Source organism: Lepisosteus platostomus, chromosome 12, assembly GCF_059453375.1.
Source record: "Lepisosteus platostomus isolate fLepPlt1 chromosome 12, fLepPlt1.hap1, whole genome shotgun sequence".
Taxonomy (NCBI): Eukaryota; Metazoa; Chordata; class Actinopteri; order Semionotiformes; family Lepisosteidae; genus Lepisosteus; species Lepisosteus platostomus.
Window position 1 is genome coordinate 34437060 of NC_142622.1, and position 20290 is coordinate 34457349.

The following is a 20290-nucleotide window of genomic DNA, read 5'->3' on the forward strand; positions in this document are numbered from 1 at the left end:
AGAGTTGATGCTACAGTTAGCACATTCCTCAATTTGTGGTACTATTGAAAGTACAGTATGACTAGAGAATATGTATGACTAAGTAAGTATGACTAAAGAATACTCTTGGGTTCTCTGGGCATTTTTCTAACCTCAACTGCAAAATGTAGTTAACAAAACTGTGATTTGATAACCTGATTGTTGAGTGTATCAATTCAGAATTTTGATTATTCTCCTAGCTTTGGTCGCAGGTCGCAGGTGTAATGACAAGGCACCAACACAACAAATTGGGTACACAGTCAGTCTCTTGAGTTGCACCTATTTGGATTTTTACATTGTAATTAATCGAACCACCACAGAATGCACTGTGAATCTCCGTCACTTTATTCCGACAATGAGGTGAGAATTCAGAAACAAAAGCCACCCAAGATGACAAGTCTTACGTGCTACAATAAATAGGGCCAATAAAACATCGTACCACAAAGGACATGTCGTAAGATGCTGTGTGACAAAGAAGAAGCAGGCCTCTAGCTAGGTGTGGTAGGTCTTATTCTGTTCAGAATAAGAAAATGGCTCAATCCCACCTCCTAAAGATTGGTAAGGTTCCCAAACCCAGTGTCACGAAGCTTTGTGTTATTATAATTGGTATTTTTGTTAGTTACAACTGTGACAAGGCTGTGAACACTCCTGGTCAGTTTCACATTTTCATTTTCTCAGACATCAGCACAGCTGTAAAAGCATTCATAACTGAAGCCCCTAGTGTAACGTTTCCTCATTTAAAGAGATTTGTTTGTCCACCTCCCCCAAACCTGTTCCACTAAAGGATAACTGCTGAGGGAACAGAGAACATTAATAATTCATATTGCAGGTTTCATTCTTTTAGATTGAAATGGATGTCAGCTCAGCAGCTTCTTAAACCTCTTTGTTAAATGCTAGACAGGAGGCTGATAAAACTATGAATCACTAATTACGGGAATATGAAAGGGTAGTGAAATCAAATTACACATTTCTTTCAGGCTAGGTTACAAATTTTATTTACCTCCATTAAACAAAATGGCGCAGAAAGGATTTAGAACAGAACCCTGTACTGAACAGGGCCAACCCTGTTCCTGGGGAACCATAATCCAGCAGGTACTGCGGATCACCCTTAATTAACCCTAAATTCGAAACATTAAGAACATTTTAAGTTTGACCATTTAAACAGGTGGTTCATTGCAGGGTAGACACACAGACACAAATACAGAAATGCACACACTTGCGCCAAGGACTAATTTTCCAATTAATAAGCCAATTAACATACCAGTATGTCTTTGGAATGTAGATGAAAACCAGAGCAGCCCGAAGGAAACCCACACAAACACAGAGAGAACATAGAGACTCCACACAGATTGCACCCCAGGTCTGGAATTAAACCCAGGGCCCCAGTGCTGTGAGGCAGTAGTGCTGACCACTGCACCGCTGTGCTGCCTGTAAATTAGATATTTCGGTTTTAAATTTTTCAGATGTTCATTACACAATAAAAATTGTTGGAAGGTTGCCGGTTCAAATCCTGCAGCCGGCAGAGGAATCCTACTCCGTTGGGCCCCTGAGCAAGACCCTTAACCCCAACTGCTCTAGGGGTGCTGTACAAAGGCTGACCCTGCACTCTGACCCCAAGCTTCTCTCCATATCTGTGTGTCTGTGGAGAGCAAGCTGGGGTATGCGAAAAGACGAATTCCTAATGCAAGAAATTGTATATGGTTAATAAAATGATCTTAATCTTAATCTTAAAAATATTTTGCCCCCTTAAAATGTTGTGTGTGTTGTGTCAAACGAGGCAAAAATTAACTTCAATGCATTCACAATTCCAGTCATAATACAAAATTTGCAATTGTGCAGTGGTGGAGGATACTTTCTGAAGGCACTGTAGCACTAAAAATCTTAATACTGGGAAATGGTAAAATTCTTTCATTTAAAGGCACAGTCACCCATTTCCACAATAATATTTACTTCATCCTCCAATGGTTTATTGCAGAACCCCCTCTGCAATATGCAATAATAATCACACTTAAACAGCATGGACCTCTGAACATTATATTACAATGATACTACATTGAAATACTTTTTTTTTCTTTGTAATTGATTGTGGTTTTAAATGCATTTTTTAAACCATTGGTTTCCAGTTAACCCAGGGTTTACAGCCCGACACCAAGAACTTGAAGATCTCTGAGAGTGCTGCAGTATCTGTAACCTGGGTAAATACATCCGTTCCATTCTGAGTTTCACAGATGGAACAACAAGGCACATCTATTGTTTGGGTTACAGTATACCTATGTCAAAGAAAAAGTACTGTGCTATAGGAATAGGTAACACAAAGAGCCATACTGTAAGAGAATACAAACAAAATAATTTTAGTAACTACAGTATTGTAGTTAATCACATTAAAGCAAGCTCCGTCATTGGGTCTGGCCTGGACCCCCTGGAGGTAGTGGCTGAGAGGAGAATGGTGTCCAAACTAGAGGCCATTATGGACAACGTCTCCCATCCCCTCTATGACATGCTTGTGGAAATGAAGAGCACGTTCAGCAATAGACTGATCCCTCCACGGTGTGACAGGGAGCGCTACAGGAGGTCATTCTTGCCTTCTGCCATAAGACTGTACAACGCATCCACCTTGCGTCTGGGCAGAGGCAACATTGACAGTGACCTGTTTCTGGACTGAACAGTAAACTGATACATCTGTTCTTTTTTTTTTCCCCGTTTAAAACCGTTTTTGGGCAATATATGCCAGGGACCTGTGCAATACATTTATATATTTATATTTATATTGTGCAATACGACTTTTTTGTGTACTGTTCTGTTCTTTGTGTGTTCTGGACTGTGAGTAACTCTTCATAGTGCACTACTCACTGTACTGATTGTATTGTATGTATTGTATTATTATTATTGTTGTATCATTCGTTACACTGTTGCTGTGTTGTCTGTGTTAAGCTGCTGTTGCACTGCAATTTCCCTCATGGGATCAATAAAGTATCTATCTATTACGTTAATGCTGAGAAATGAATATGGGCTGCAGGTGAGCCTTAAGAAGTGTAAGGAATGAGGTGATAGATAAATCTGAAGGAGAAATAAAGAGAAGTAAAGAGCCTGAGAGAGTATGAGATGAATAGTAAAGTTCTGGATGAGCTGCAAATAGACCACGGATGATTTTCCATTATTAGCTCAGTGCCTAAATGGCGTGTAGATCTACAGCCTAAAATGCAATGTAACTCCACATGACTGAGACTCAAATAACAGCTGACCTTTTCTTGCATAACTGGTAATAAAAGGCTAATGGGCATAATAAATTATTTTGCATTTATACATATATATTTCTTAGATTGTAATTATCTTATAAGTGCACTGGACATGTTAGAAACAAGTCACGATGTTAATGCTCTAACTTATGTTTCTTACATTCAACTTTTGTATCTGTCAGTTGTTTTGTATCTTTTGGATTCTATCATTGAAAGATACAGGTTGTGCAGAATTATGTTACTTCACATTTACGTTTCACACAAGTTCCTGCAAATCGTGAGATGTAGCCCCTGAAAATGCAGCGGAACTACAGCCAATTTGTTTTATGAGCTCCTACAGGATTTTCCTCGTACTCTCAGAAATATTAACATTTGTCTTTTCTTTGAAAACAAATAAATTGCTACAGTATGTTCTGGGCAAAGCATGAATAACAATCTCCCAGTATGTTGTACATTTAAAACAGAAACGTCCACAAAACGTTTAGGGGAAAAAAAGAACAGTAACGTGGAAAAAGGGGGAAAAGAGTGTAGCAGATCTTTTAATCAAGGTGTTGCACAGAGTACAATATGATTATGAAGTAGGAATGTGCTCGGAGACGGTCTGAATACGAAATGGGACAGAGCAGTGTTTCGTGGAGCGGTGTTGAATGGCACCATGTCGTCACCAGGCGCTGCGAGAGTCAGCACAGCAGAGCAAGCCAGTTACCGCTCGGCGAGTCCCGGTAGTGTTCAGACCCTCTTGGTGCTGCAGTCAGCGGTGCAGTATTCGCACGGGCAGTTTACTGTAGTTGAGCGAAGTGTGTGGGCATTATCGCAAGGAGAAACGCCGAACACGAGTGCATTCTCCAGTAATGCCGAAGACTTCAAAAAACAAATAAACGTCACGGAGATTAGGTTTTCACTTGCCGGTCCGCAAGAGAAGCGCTCCCTTTTTAAAAACTGGAGTAAAGCTCAACCCGAATTGTGCTTTGCAGTAGAAGAAATTAAAAAAAAAAAGAAAAGAAAAGACCGGCGGGAATGGCTTCATCTCCTTGCGGCAGTAGTAGCTTTGATTCCGGGCTAGAGATCAAAACGCGCTCGGTGGAACAGACTCTCATTCCCCTTGTTTCTCAGGTAAGTTTTGCGAGAAAGAAACCGCGCTAAACTGCATTTTACGTTGATTTCAGGCTGAGGGAAAAAATGCATTTTAAAAAAAGCGGTGGGCTTTCCACAATCAAACAATCAGCCTTGTACAGAAGCAGTACTGAGCTGTTTATGCCATGGAGTTTTGCTAGCAGCTGCGAAACTCGCGTGGTTGTTTTCTTGTGGTAAGCCAGAGTGGTAGTAATATGATAGAAAGTTTTGGTGTTTGAAGTGGAGAATTTAACTACTTTGCATCGCACTCTAAATTTATCGGAAGAGCTTGGAGGCCGCATGTTATATTCCTCTATATCGGCGATAGGGATGTAAACTTTTAATTTTATGACGGTTTTAACAACGCGGAACAATTCCATTATAAAACTGCCACTGATCGTACATAGAGAACTAACGCTTTATATTCTTCATGAAGGATAGAGATATTGATCTCCAATCGTACCTTTCAGTGCTCGTTTCAGAGGGGGCGCAGTGGAAGGTGAAACACTGAAACAACTTTTCTTTATTGAAATATAATCATCCAGAATTCGGCGTTGTAATTGAGATTCTTAGGCCAGGTAGATTAACACTGAATAATGCAGAGACTGGGATCCACAGCAGCGCGTTTGCGGTTTAGGTGAACGAAATTAGTCATATGATTTGTACTTGTGTAGTAGACATTTAAGTGCATGGCAGGTTTACATCACTAGTTCCTCTTTGACCAGATACTGAAGGTTGTTTAAATTTATTTTAATATTGAAACCCGTTGCGTTGAATCTGGCGTTTTGAGCCGCGGATCTGCTATTTACACAACCTTGCTGAACATGGTAACATTGAATTGAACTACAGTGCTGGCAACATTAACATACTTTACAGTAAATGCTTTTTAAACTTGTGCAACCGAGTGAACTACTACAAACAAAAACTGTATAAATGTTTTCATTTAGTGTTTTTAAACATTGATTCAAATATACTTCCACTTGTTTACTATTTAAACATTATGTATTGAGGGAAACTCGGTTTGATGCGCAAAATAAAAAAAACTCCCAGATTTGTTATTATCTGGAACATTTTCCCTTAAAAATAACAAAAGGGGGAAAAGTCCGTTTTAATTTTTTTAAATAAACGTTTGAAATGATTTTATCATGGACAAGGAATACATTAATATGGTATTGAAGTGGTTTAATTTTCACGTCTCTTGTCACCCAGTTACTACCGACTGTGTAGTGTGAATTGCTGGACCATTTAAAAATAGAAGATGTTCCGCCAATCACAAAGTATCGTGAATAACAGTAATCGACGCATTAACCTTATGCTGAATGTCACAGATGTTTTTGGTAGGCTGAGTGTAAGTTATTAGTCATTTTAGTTTTAACACTCTGTCTATGTGTAAAAAAGTTGTTTCCTTCCTTACATGCCTTGAATCTGAAAGTTAAAACCGAAAAGATTACTTCAGGAATAGTTTTCTCTAGAACGAACAAACAAAAAAGGCTTTAAAAACTTCCCTGTACGTTTAGCAAGATTCTTAAAAGGATTTTAGCTTGTCAAATCCTTTTATATTAATCCTGTATATTGCTGTTAATATACAGAAATACAAAGAATGTCCACTATGCAATTAACTGTGAAGTGCTGTATATAAATAGTTCATTTGTCCCCTTTAAAATCCCTAGAGCTGGGATCCCCAATTATCGTCCTGGAGGGCCAGTATGTATGTGGGTTTTCAGTCCAGCTGGGCTTTTAATGACTTCAGTGGATTCATTATTGGCTGTATTGGACAAGTTTAACATCTCCCTGTTCTACAGGTTATGGTATTTGAGAGCTAAAAAAACAGCTTCCAGCCCTCTGGGACCAGAGCTGGCGACGTTTGCTGCTGAGGAGTGAGAAGTTAGCAGTTTGTATGAAGAACAAAAGATGTTCTAATACAACGTCAGTAGACTGTAGTTTGCTGTATTGTGCACATGCAAGCAATTGGCAGGAAGGATGTATCATGTTTATTCAACAGGAACTTTAAGACTTCTTTCAGAAGAAGGGAACATTGGAATCCAGCAGTTATGTACTTTCCAATGTTACCAAAACTAGCATAAATCTTTTGGAGTTTGTATACACTGTGTAACATAGCTGAGACTAACAGTACTTATTTAATGGTTATTCTACAGAATATATATATTTTTTTTGTATTTCAATCAGCACATGTGTCTTGTGGTTCTGGATTGGTGCGCATGTGGAAATACATCGATTCTCTTCAAGAAATGCAAAGAAAACCTGTTGTGTTTTCTTTTGCTGGAAATATTGAATTTCTACTAATTTTATGTTCCCCACTTTGGGGGTGGCAGTCGGTCCTCAATTTAATTAAAAGCTGGTACTCTAGGACTAGCGTGAGAGATGAAGATGAAGACCCACATGTACTTGGGAATGTCCTCTGAAACAAACACCCTCTCTTCTCGCATTGCTAGCCTACAGTACCAGCAGCAGGGACTCAGACCCCAGACTGCAGGCTTTTGGGTTCCCAGCAAACCACAGGAGTCCCTGGTTTTTGTACGTCAGGCCCCCTGCCCCCTGCCTGAGGTGCTCAATCAATTGTGTGTCACCACTTTGAGAAACTGTTCTACTTCACCTTGTGGTATGACCACCTGGAGTCAGCAATTTTAACTGAAGGGCTCCACCTGCTCTACACACAGAGGCCTTGACTGTTTCAGCTGCTCAGGAGATGGTCTTTAACATTTTACCCTATTACGCATCGCAGGAAATGGGAAGTCTGAATTGTGATAACTGTATCACAATTGTAGTTCTACATGTAATCATAATAATTGTTTACACTTATATAGTGCTTTTCTGGACACTCCACTTTACAAAGCGCTTTACAGGTAATAGGGACTTCCCTCCACCACCAATGTGCAACCTCCACTTGGATGATGCAACGGCAGCCATAGTGCGCCAGAACGCTCACCACATATCAGCTATCAGTGGGGAGGAGAAGAGAGTAATGAAGTCAATTCATAGATGGGGATTATTAGGAGGCCGTGATTGGTGAGGGCCAATGGAACATTTGGCCAGGTTACACCCCTACTCTTTTTGAGAAACGTCTTGGGATTTTTAATGACCACAGAGTGTCAGGACCTTGGTTTTACATCTAATCAGAAGGACGGTGCCTTTTTACAGTATAGTGTCCCCCTCACTATAATGGGGGATTAGGACTTACATAGACTGCAGGGTGAGCGCCCCCTGTTGGTCCAACTAACACCTCTTCCAGCAGCAACCCCAGGAGGTCTCTCATCCAGGTACTGACCAGGCTCACACCTGCTGAGCTTCAGTGGGTTGCCAGTTGTGAGTTGCAGGGTGATATGGTTGCTGGCATGTGCTGTAATTTTTGTGTCACCGTATACCACAACTGTGTCAGATCTCCATATTGCAGGATCTCGAAAATTACTGAATTTCTGTGAGCGCCCAGTGGTGTCGTTGGATATGAGTCAAAAAGAGAATTGTGCCGTTTTGAAAGCTCATAAGCAGCATTTATTATCAGTGCCTGCAGGCTTTGCTTCCTTTACAGATTTAGTGCAACAACCCAGTACTGTAGACTGCAGTGTGAGCCAAGGTCAATTTAGAAAGTACTCCCACACTGCTGGCCCTGAGGTTAAGATGAGTACTCATGTAATGTGCAACTGTGCAATCAGCTCTTGTAATCTAGTGCATATCTTTATTGTTTTACCTTTTATGGATTTGGGAAGATGATGTATCAGGACTGTAACTCCTCGATTTAAACCAATTTACTTAACCAGCATCAACTCCAGTGCAAGTTTACTGCTGTGTACTAAAAATCATCCTGACGTAGCAACATGGTCAGGTACTGTATTTTCTCAATTTTTGTGGAGCCTACATTTTATCATTATTGAGCGTCGTCTTGTACATGTATTCAAAGAACTACAGTATGGATTGTGCAGTTCCATCAATCTTTTGAAATGATCCTTTTGCTGTGTATCAGGAACGCATTTGTTGTCATTTTCCTCCCCTATTAAAAGCGATAACGATGGAACAGTAACAGACTTTAAAACAAAAATGACTTGGCTTGGTAACTTGAATTCAAAGAATGGCTCAAAGATGGAACATCTTCTCCAGTTTGGATTAGCTGTCGATTAGCTGTTGAGAGCCAATACATTTATCTCTGATTTTTGTGTGTGCTCATTTGTGTGCTGCCCATTTCAACACAACAAAACCCATTGGCTTCTCAGTAGGAGGCAGTTTCTCACAGTCTTGTCCATGATGTTCGTTTCTCTTCTCTTCAATGGGACATCTTATGTGTTAATTATTTTTTCTACCTACTAAAAGGCCTTAGCATCCGGTAAAAAATAATCTCTTTGAGAATCCATTGTCTCCTTCTTCAGTGTATTAAGAAAAATCATTTAAAATATATATATATATTTTTCTGATAGCTGGTTTCACATAATACCAGTCATTAGTGAAGGGAAGGTTAAAAGGTTAGTAATCTATAAATTGCTAATCAGCAGATGTCTGAATTTCAAAGCACCTATTATAATCACTTACAGACACATTCCAAAGAAGCTGTTAAGTGACCTAATTCAGAATATACGTCTTTTGTGATGTTTAACGTAGCAGTCTCCTGTTGTTCTCAGTAGTGGTTCTGAAAGACAAGACTTTGACTGTGAATACTGCTCCATGGGCGGAATCTAGTCTTATTGAACACTGGATGAGCGTTACAAAGATGGTCATTTTTAAGATGCACATTTATTCGTAATTGTCCTCAGGATTGCAAAGAGCGGCATCCAATGCATAGTCATATGCAGTGAATGTGGAAAATGAAATTAATTTAGCAAATAGATGTACCAACAAAGAGTTTAATCAAATGGAAAAAATGTGCATATGTTACAGTTATGGTCTCAGCCAAGGCTTACGTTCAGTTTTTATTTTTATTGTCTTTTTTTATTTTAAAGTAACAGAATGCTCCTTCCAAGCTTTTTGAAACTTCAGTTTAATGTTGCCAGTTGCTAAGCCATTCTGCTGCACTGGTGAGCTAACTGGGGAGGAACCGAAAGTTCTGACACTTACTCTATGCTAACTGGACATGAAGCAGCTTCTCCGTGCGCTTCAGTGCCAGCAGGAGGAGAGAAACCATTCGCGCTCCTACCCTGAGAATGTCTGGTTAGTCCAGGGGTTACGGTTGCCCAGACAAGACAGAGGTCCCCTATTGCAGTGTTTCTCCCCGCCACGCGAGCGTGAAATCGTGCTGGTGCTTGGCAGCCGTCTGGATGGTCCGGGTGAGATTTCATTTGAAAAATAAACAAAACCGGCAGAATTCCTCCAGCTTAATGAATGCGAATCTCAAAAATTCCCTTCTCAGCAATCTGGAGCCCGTCAGTGCTCATAGTAAGCCTGCGTTCCGGTCCTGTTAGCTCGGCTCTGGAATGGAATGTGCGTGGAAAATAATCTGTTCCCACCCCTGTCGGACAGGCGCGATTTGAACATCTGGCTAGGGGTAGGCTGAACCTAATTTGCGTGTTTCCGAATATACTTCACTTTAAACATCTTAACAAAGCAGCGAATTAAAACAACATAGCAACTCGAAAGGTGTGAATTACAAGGTTGTGTTCCATGACTTTTATCTTGATTTTCTATCTAAGCAATCCTTTCCTTGCCGAGGCATGAGGGGAAAAAGCTTCTTCTGAAGTGAGACTTCAAACCCATCACCGAGAAGGCCTCAGCACTCATTATCATTAAAATGTAACCGATGACTGAGGACATTGGCGTAGCTCCACCCTGCCTGATGCAGAAAGTTATTTTTCATCCAAAATAACCATGCTCAATTTCTTAAAGTTTCATTGGAATTGGAGGTAATCTGAAAAATTATACCATATTTTAGTGGGGGATTTTTATTCGCATGCCATATGTAATTATATAGAATTGCAAATGGAAAGAATGATTCTTTTGTATCTTTCCATCTATTATTGAATTCAGGTACATGCCAGTAATTATTTTTCAGGTGTATGACGGTAGTTATTTTGGTTCATGTGCAATGCAGTGTAGAAGAGTAATATACTGTTTATGGTACAATTTGTGTCTCCCCATCTGTATTTTTCGGTAATGATTTATGTTGTTGTAAAGCACTGCATACAAAACACAATTTTTGTTTTTGCACCATTCTTCTGCTTGTATAACTTTTTCAGGACTACGTGTGAGAAGTGGCTTTCTTTCTATGTTTATCTATATGTATAATTAAACAGGGTACGTTACAGACTGTTCAATTTTTTATGTAATTCCAGCGTGCGCACTTTCACTTCATATGTAATATTTACACGTCGATAATTATCGAAAGAAAATCTTGCAATAAAAAAGAAACAAGGGAACTGGCCGGATTGAAAGATCCACAACAGTTTTGGAAGGCGGCCAGCCAGTCCTTGGCATCTAAAAGGTTATAAAACACTGAGCTGTTTGGCCCTGTCCAGTTATTTGGGTGCCCTACTGGTACCAGAGAGGCCTTGATAGAAGCAGTGAGTGGCACAGCCTGTGTTCATGTTTGACATGACATTTTTCATACTTGCCTCTATCCTGGGAAGAACCATTTATGGGCTCACTGCTCTTACTTGGGAGGTCCCCAGTTTTGTGATTTTGTTTTTAGGAAGGATAAATCATTGCCTCTGACATATGATATTATTTTGGTATTTTGTTTTTAAGTTTGCCAAGTCGTGCTCAATGAGACGTGTCCCTTCACTTCAATAAGTCACGTGACTTTCTGTTATTACACTGCTGGAAACGTGCTTATTATGGTTATCTTTATTATGTGCAGGATTAGAGAAGACAGTGCTCCAAACGTATCAGAGGGGGCTAGTTTGTTTTCACTTTTGGAGATAGAAAATGATAACTGGAAAGGAAATGAAAGGAGTGCCGTGGAAAACAAAAGATGAGTTGATTCAGATAATCTTATTTTTCCAGGCTTGGGCTCCATCTGTGGTCTGTTTGTTTTTACACCTCAGTTATATTAATTTATACAGATAGTGTCTCCTACCCTTATGTAATTATGCTTTTCAATTACCTCTGTGTGAGTACCACCATCGCATATCCTGTTCAAAATGCCTCTTCACGGAAAAGGAGAAATATCAAGAAAGACTGCGTTTGCCCACTCTTTACAAAATGAGTTACTATTTTTCTGTGATTTTGGAACCACGGGGTCTTATTTAAGGCTCACAGTGTTTGTGCTGTCAGGAGCAATAATTCTGAACACAGAGCAGATGGAAAACAAAAGTGACCCGCAGAAAATAATGAGAATTTTTTACCCTAATAAACGAAGGTGGATAATGACTAGGCCAGATCCCGCAGAGAAAGCAATTGATATTTGAAACTGCGTTACAGTGTAAAGACCAGTGAGCTCAAACTTGGAGAACCAAAAATGACATTTTAACCTACAAAAATATTATTTTGGCATTTTATAGGGTACACTAAGGATTTTGCAGTGCTTTAGTTATGCTGTTATTATACAGTTCAACTGGCACTCTAGATGATTGTGACCTTTACATCTAGAGATGTTACAAAATGCAAAAAAAAAAAGCATAGGATAGATAAGTTGAAGTATGTCGCAATGCAGATAAATTGCTAAATCTTCTGAGTATTTACATAACAGCTTATTCAAGTCTTTTGACAATAGAATTGTCCAGGCTGCTTTATCAATAGAGAGAAATGAAAGTCAGGAAAGCATCAACTTTAGCTGAGGCTTGGTTGTTGTGAAGGTTGGACCTATTTGTCATTGTCAGAACTAATGGCATTTTAACCACCAACTTAGCCTTTTTTGCAATTGTGGTAATTTTTGTGATCTACTGTGATCAAGCATGGTGTTTTTTTCCAATTAGAATCTTGTTTAAGACTTTGCTTGACTGAGGTCAACCTGCAGCTCAGATGGGTAGTCTATATCTTTCAAAACGTGTCCAGATCTTGGTTTTCAAATCTGGTGTGAAGCAATGATGGTATAATTGCACTCTCGTGAGTGTTCAGTTCTTTTTCCTCATGAATAAGACATAGAAAGGTTAACGTTTGGTTGTCCAACCCAAAGCAAATTACATTTTCTGTTTTGTTGTATATGACCAGGACAGTCACTATGTCCTGTAGTGTAAAGGGGGAAATACTTAATCCAGAAATTGTTTACTTTAGATCTTTCGATTGTATGAATGCAAAGCTGTGACTGACAGAAGAGCCTCTTCTCCTAGTTGATTATGCTTCTTTTTCATAGCCCCCTGACCACAAATATCCAAATTACAGATGCATTGAAGGGACTCTTTTTGTTTTAATTAGCCTTTATGTTACTGTCTGCTTGTTTGTAAGACATAGTACATTGTAAGTGTAGAAATGTCTTTATCTTGTGGGATATTGCAACACCAGATATCTGCTGCTGTGAGGGAGAGGGTGGAGGTTTTGGAGTCAGTGGGATTAAAATCCACCATGTAACTCTTTGATCTTTCCAACTTTTTAATCACAGTGGTTTTAAACTTCACTGACATGCATGGCTAGTTATTAGAAATTTGTGCTGGGTCTGTCACTTTTGTACAGTGCTAAGCGCTATGCATGGAAAATATGGAATTGTAAGTGACAGAGAATCCCTTTTTCTGTCTTGATGTGTAAATGCAATTTTTAAGCTTCTGTGAAATATGTGACTCTTGCACTTTTTAATTGGAAATAAAAAATACAGTATATAAATAACATGATTGGACTGTGTTGGTTAAGGTGAATGTACGGTACATGCTATAAACAATATACGATTGATGCTATAAACAATCTCTGATTCTTGTGTTTAAATATATTAATATTTGTTCCAGAATAAAGTAAGGAAAAATCCAGTTTTTGCTTTTTTCATTCCAGATTGAATTATCCTTAGTGTGCTCTTGTGCATTCTTTCTGTGACAAAAGCAGCCACTGAAAATCAATTAGTAATCTGTCTTTGTGGAATTTAGTTGGCTAATAAATTCCTGTAACCTTCAGGCAGAGCTATATAAAATGTAATGAATTTTTTTTAAACCTCTTCTTTGTACATTTATAGCTTTCTGGACAAACATCAATACTCCATGCTCTCGGTCTAGTCAATAAATTACATGTAGATCACTTAAGACTATATTATCCTTTTCATGTTTTGATTTGCACATTTATTTTGGACACTGAATATCAGGTGCACTGTAGTAGTTTGATATGCATGACAAAGAGACAAAAACCACAGTGTGCCATTTTTAACACTTCTTTAATTTCATTGTACCCAGCTTCATTGGGCGTTAGGGAATTTGGCAGTTGTTGAATGTCTGAGCTCCCAACAATGACAGCATGGAGCAAATGAGAGTTGGTTGATGTGCTTCTCAAATCTGTGGGCCCTTCACTGCTACTCTTTTGACACATTGTAATCTCCACAACACCTTAGAGAAGATTTAACACTGAATGGACGGCACGGTTGTGTATCACTGCTGTCCTGCAAATGTCTGGGAAGTTGCATTAGCTGCTTTTTACTGAGAAGTTGAGTGAGTCCTAACAAACTAATTGCAACTCTCTCCCGTGAGCACAATATTCTGAGTACCAGTTTGGAGACTCATGCTCATAGTTTATTAGTTACCTGGCGCAAGCTTAAATTCTCATCATCTGGTCAAAGAGCCCAGTGTACAAGCATTTTTCATCTGCATGGCGTAGTACCTTTGAACAAAGTATCAGTGCCCTCAGACATTATTTAATTGCAAATTACCTCTATGTTTAGGAAAAAAGATTCAGCTGATAACTGTTTATCAGTCCATGTATTATGTTTTGTTCTGGATTCATGTCCTTTCAATGCTGTGTAGAGTGACACAATTATTTTCCTTAAGGATGCTTTCTTCTAAAATCTCACTACTCAAACCATCATTGAGTGTGGAGTTTTCCTCCATATGGTAGTTCAGCAGGTGAAACCAGGCTCAAACAGTGTTTTTCACTCCCTTTGTCAGCAGCTGTATCACCCTGGAGCTCTCTACTGGCAACACACTGAAGCTAAGCAGTTTTGAGCCAGGTCAGTACCTAGGAAAGCAGTGGCTGCTGCTGGAAGAGGTGGGGTCAGTAGGGGGCACTCACCCTGTGGTCTGTTTGGGTCCTAATGTCTCAGTATAGTGGTGGGGACAAAAGGCACTGTTCTGGTGTCCCAGCCAAACTGGCAACCCTCAGCAGGTGTGAGCCTGGATGGGAGACCATCCTGGGAAAGTAGGGGGTGCTCATCCTGAGACCTGTGTGGGTCCTAATGTCCCTGTATAGTGACGGGGACACTATTCACTAAAATAGGTAACATCCTTTGGATGAGACATAAAACCAAGATCCAGACTCTTGTGGCCATTAAAAATCCCAGAGCATTTCTTGAAAAGAGTAGGGGTCTAACCCCGGTGTCCTGGCCAAATATTCCCCTGACCTTTGCTAATTGTAGTCTCCTAATAATCCACATCTATGAATTGGCTTCATCACTCTGTTTTCCTCCCCACTGATAGCTGATGTGTGGTGAGTGTACTGGCTGCCATCGCATCATCCTAGTGGGGCTACACATTGGTTGTGTTGGAGGGGAGTCCCCATTACCTGTAAAGTGCTTTGAGTGGAGTGTCCAGAAAAGAGCTATATAAGTGTAAGGATTTCTTTCTTTGTGTTGGATGCGACTGAATGAGACGTTAAGGAAGAGCTGTGGTTTGCTGGTAAAATACTAGCCTACCGGCAGTGGACGAAAGAATGAAAAAACACCAAAGTGAAGTCGCCACCACATTCCGCCAGCATGCACCGTGGCTTACAGTTAGAAGTACTAACTTCCTCCTGGTACTACCTTCTCATACCTGAAAAAGGCTGAACAGCCCAAATTATTGTTTCTTCTTCTTTTCTGAGTGGAATTAACCTTTATTTCAGGTGGGTAGCCGCATCAGCATGCGTAGGCTGCAAAGGAACAAGTAATTCCTATTAAAACCTATTTTAATAAATAGGTTCTTTCCATGCTGAAAAGAGAAGAAAGAAAACTCCACAGCTGAAACGTTGTTTACTTTCTTCTCTTTTCAGCGTGGCATAAACCTATTACTTGTTCCTTAACCTCATTATGTTGAAACTAGCACGTGCTGACTCGGCTACCCTCTTGAAAATTTCACCAGCACAATTCCCAGCCTCTTGCTGCTTATGCAACAGCTTTCTTGCAAGCTGAGTATGTGACAGTAATGGTGTCACATTCCAACAGTGGCCACGCATGGTACTCCCCTGTGATTAATTTTGTTGATGACAACTGTTAATCAGCAAAATTAATTTGCCAATGGCACGTCGGTCAAATAAAGTGTCAGCGCAGCCTCAGAAAGATAATAAACTGTGATCTTGTTGCAGTTGTAAGTGATTTTTCTTTTGATTGCATTTAATTTCAGCTTATCCTCATGAGAGTGCTGACTTGCTCAGCACGCTGCTGCAAAGATTCTCTTTGACCCTAAGCAGCGTTTGTATTACAGTGTCAATTAACTGAAACAGTCAGCTTCCTCTGTCCAGCATGATCCTGGTACAGCAAATAAAGGTCAGCTTTTACTTAGCCAGGGGAAAGCTTTTTTTGTATGTGTCAGGAGAGATGTATACAGACACTGAAGGCAAAAGTGTGGGACCAGTGGTGAATATATTTAGGGTAGATTATATGGAATCATTGATTGATTATTTTCCTTGAAAACATTTTCTTATATTCATTGTTTAAAGTGACAACTGACAAATACTTGGAACAGAAAACTGTAATAAATAAACAATAACAACTAATGCTGCAAACTACTTGCTTAAATGTATTTATCTGAATTCATTCTTTGAGTTATTGAATGGCAACACTGAATGCATTGATTTTTATTTTCTTGTAAATGCAAAAAAGAAATGCATGTTTTGATAGCAATGTCTGAACTCCAAGGGCTTTACAAGACCAGACACTTTTCAGGCAGAGCCCCCCAAAAAACTGTTGTGCTTATGTGTGTGTTCTCCTATTATGTCAGACACAGACACTGCAGTTTCATGGATGCCAGTTGCACTATAGTTACTGATATGATCTTCACAGTCTGCTTCAGCTGAAGTATTTGAGCTTCAGCTGGCACACAGGATAGGACAATGTCAGCTGCTTTTTTGGAACATCGAAGAACTACAAAAATGATTCTCCATATGGAAGCTCAATTTAGGAAATATTCAGTAGCTGAAGTTTGCAATCAATTTGCTGAGCAGCAAGCATATGCTACTTTTTAAAGTTTTCGTAGAAATTCAGTACCAGAAATGGAGAGGCACCTGAAGCTCTCATCAGATGGGCTGTATCTTTTAAATAACTGCCTGCTAAACCATTAATTTCTTTGTGTAATAGGTAGGATGCTTCGTTTGCTGAATGGTAAGGTGGAAAATAAACTCTGAGGCAGGTACCAAGGGATCCTGGGAAAACAAAACTTGAAGACACTTCTGTTTGGATTGGAGAAGTTTAGGCACGTTCTCAAATGTAATGAAGTTCAGCTACAGTTGAAGTATGTAATAAGAAGAATGTGCATGGATCTCTCACAGTGCTGCCAATAACATTTCAGCTTCTACCAAGTCAAGTCCCATAATCCACAAAGTTGCAACTATGCCAAAAGTGGGAGTTGTGCAGTAACTCTGACAGGTAGATTAAAGGCACTTTTATGGTAGTATTTTGAGATGGGTGATAATGTGTTGGAGAGAGAAAAGTTAAGGTAGGCAATGAATCACGTAGATCTCCAGTGTTTGTTGTGCTCCGTTATTGAGTAGATCACTTTTGATAACTGGGTTATCACTCCTGTTTGGTTTCTCATTTCCTGAATGGCTTTATAATAATCTTGTAGCAAAAAATAAAAGTATGTAGCACAATAAAACAGTGATCCTCTTCAGGGGGTTGCTAGACCAATACAAAATTTGACCAAGGGTAAATTATTTTTAATTGGAACATGCAAAAAGCTGAATTAAAATTCTCTGTGCTCATAAATATATTTAAGTGATGTGTTATTAAAAAAACAGGTTTCATTTAATTTAGCTACTTGTATTGCATTTACAAGAGAAAAAAAGCTAAAGAAGTGAACAAAATCATAACATACAGATGTGGTCCTACAACACAAGCTTATAGAGGCCCATAAATTATTTAATAAATGGTGAAATATGCTGTTCTTGCCACATAAGTATATCTAGAAAATATCGGAGTCGTAAAATATAGTTCAGAATAGCTTATAGAAATATTTTTAGTCATTTTCTGGTCAAATATTATTATATTCCATGATCCAAAAGGTAACTGATTAGACCAGTGTGTGATCCACACACTCTCTGACAATTTGAGCTTGTGTTACCATGGGAGCTATCTGGTCATGTTCTGATTGAATCAGTCATGGGGAACTATTGCTTCCTTGTACTGACACTTTGGGTCTTAATGCTTTTGGACTCCAACAGCTGTCATCCCTGACTTGTGGATGTCAATGTTGTGTTTCTTCCTGTTTGTTTTTGCTATATGATTGAAATGATTCTTTTGTCCTGTTCTGGTGAAAATGCCTTCGATAAGAAGGGAGAAGAGCGATGTTGCAATGTTCTTTTGCATTATATAATTGTCATATACAGTATGTTTTATGTTTATAAGCTCTTGATGTGCAAGGTAAATCCCCTCAAGGGCAATCAAGTTAATTCAAGAGGACCAAATCTGGCAGCCTGTAGTGTTACGTCCAGATTGTTATATGTTATATGTTATATATTAACTACTGTTTATTATTTGTCTATGCACGCTATCACTTTTTCAGATCTGTGCAATGAGGTAGAAATTGCAAATGGTGGGGATTTATCAATTTGATTTTGGTTTTAATGTCACAATCCTCAAAAGTAGCCACAAACTGCACTTATGAGTGTGAGTGTAAGTCTCAATTTCTCATACTGTATATCTCAGTAAATATGTTGACATATATCTAGAGATATATTATCTGTCCAGACTATGGGCCTACAGCATCGTCAGTGTACTGGAGCTTGATGGCCGAAGTGAGGGTGTACAGAAAACTAAAGCATCTAAGCTATGTTTTCCAGTGCATATACTGCATTTTAAATTAAGAAAGCAAGCATTAAAATACAAACAGGTATGGTGTAACATACATTCTTGACCTCCTTAGCTCCATAGTTAACTCTTAATTACTCTTAATGATCTTAACTTGCCAAGCGAATACAGTACATGAGCACTGCACATTCATAATGGTCTGTTGTTTTAGATGTAAATGAAACCAGTTTCAGGTCCAGTTGAAATATAAATACAGTGTTTGATGTAGACAAAATAAATATGCATTCTGATATATAAATGCAATAACCAGGCAGCCATTTCTTCCAGATTAGGTGCTGTATGTTATTCTGATCAGGAAATGAAAGAAACTCTGACCCCTTGGCTCATAGCTGGGAGTAGACTGTTGATCAAACAGAATTTGGTGTTTCATCGATACTTTAAAGCAAGCGTGTTCTACTTGATTTTAGGCAATGTAGAAGAATCCATTCCAATTCATTTATGTTTCGTAATCGAGTACAGTAAAGTATGAGTGTGCTGGAACCTTTGAAAAATTCCCCTCTGGGCCAGAACTATCTGGTCCTATAAGATTTCTCCTTCAATCTTAATTCAGTTAGAGTCACGATTAATCTCTGACTGAACTACAGTGCCATGGGGTGGCTGAAGCATAGTGAAGGCCACACATCACCCAGGTTGCCACTGTGTTTAAGTGGTGGTTGAAGCAGATTCCTTCCTGTATGTAAAGCACTTTGAGATTCTTTGGGCTTAAAAAACACTATACAATTGGAAGCCATCCTTATTTGTTATAAAAATTATAACACTTGAGTATATTTCATGAGGTTTCTTGAAAAAGAGTGAGTAGAACTAAGCAATAGTTTGAGTGATAGTACTGTACATACTTTACAAATTATAAGGTGATTTTACATAGTTTAAAATAGTTTAAATCCTTAGTAAGGTTTTTGAGGCCTTAAGTTTTACATGATGGTATACTATTTGCTGATGCATTGAAGGAAGAATCTTGTGACATTCTCGGCTGAATCAAATAGTATTACTTTACCAGTCTCAATCATTGATGTCCAGTTGTGATGTATTAGCGAGGCAAGACTCCAGAGCTAGATGACTGAAGTTTGAGATTAGCTCTGGCTGAAGTTCCAGAGCTTGATGGTTGAAGAGGAATCAAAACCCCACTTGATGTTATCGCTCTCTGAGCAGGAATGTCTTTCAGCATCATGTCTCTCATGATCACATAAAGATTGAAGAGAGTATCTATCGTTAAGACTATCTCTGTGGGGACGGTAGCATAGCCCGTTTTGCTTATGAAGAACACCGTTATGGCAGCTCTGAAACCTTGTAAACTGAACAGCAGTGCAACACACCCAAATCACCATCAATACTGTACCGTAGAACCTCAAACTGGGAATCACTGATACTGTGTGATATGGTTTATAAAGCAATAATACAAAAGAAGCATTTACAGCTTCTAGTCAAGCAATGATTTATAGATTTTTCACCTCCTTATAAAGTATGCTCCATTTTCTCTGTGCCTGAGCACATAGATTTTCATCAAGGACAGTGGTTATTGTTATAAAGGCCTCAGCAGTAGTATAAAAGGAAGTACATTGCAGTAGCCAGAGCTACGTTTTGTTCCCTTGGCAGAACAATTTAAAGAGCAAAGGTTTTATGGCTTTTCAACAGTGCTTTATTTAGAAGTGTTTTACCATTGTTGTAGGTGATTATTTTTAGTTACATTTCTAGCCATTCTTTATTTGCTTTTTCCCAGTTCATTAAATATAATTTATTTCTGTATTCAACTTTCAGGAAAAAGACACTGTGTTATATTAAATTTAAGCCAAAGGCTGACAGTGTAGCTCAAGAGATTTTAAATGAAAAGAAAAGGGCTTTCTGCCACAATTTAGGGGAGCTG

At 39.0% G+C, this 20290-nt stretch overlaps 1 protein-coding gene across 2 annotated transcripts in view; it reads left to right on the plus strand.

The window, feature by feature from the left end:
• Window positions 1-3914: 3914 nt before the first annotated feature.
• Window positions 3915-20290, plus strand: part of ctnnal1 (catenin (cadherin-associated protein), alpha-like 1) — a 101052-nt gene continuing 84676 nt past the window's right edge. For both annotated transcript variants that reach the window (XM_088601721.1, XM_088601722.1), the window contains exon 1: window positions 3915-4367. In XM_088601721.1, coding sequence (XP_088457847.1) covers window positions 4272-4367 — 96 coding nt within the window. In that variant the 5' untranslated portion in view covers window positions 3915-4271. The remainder of the gene's footprint in view (window positions 4368-20290) is intronic.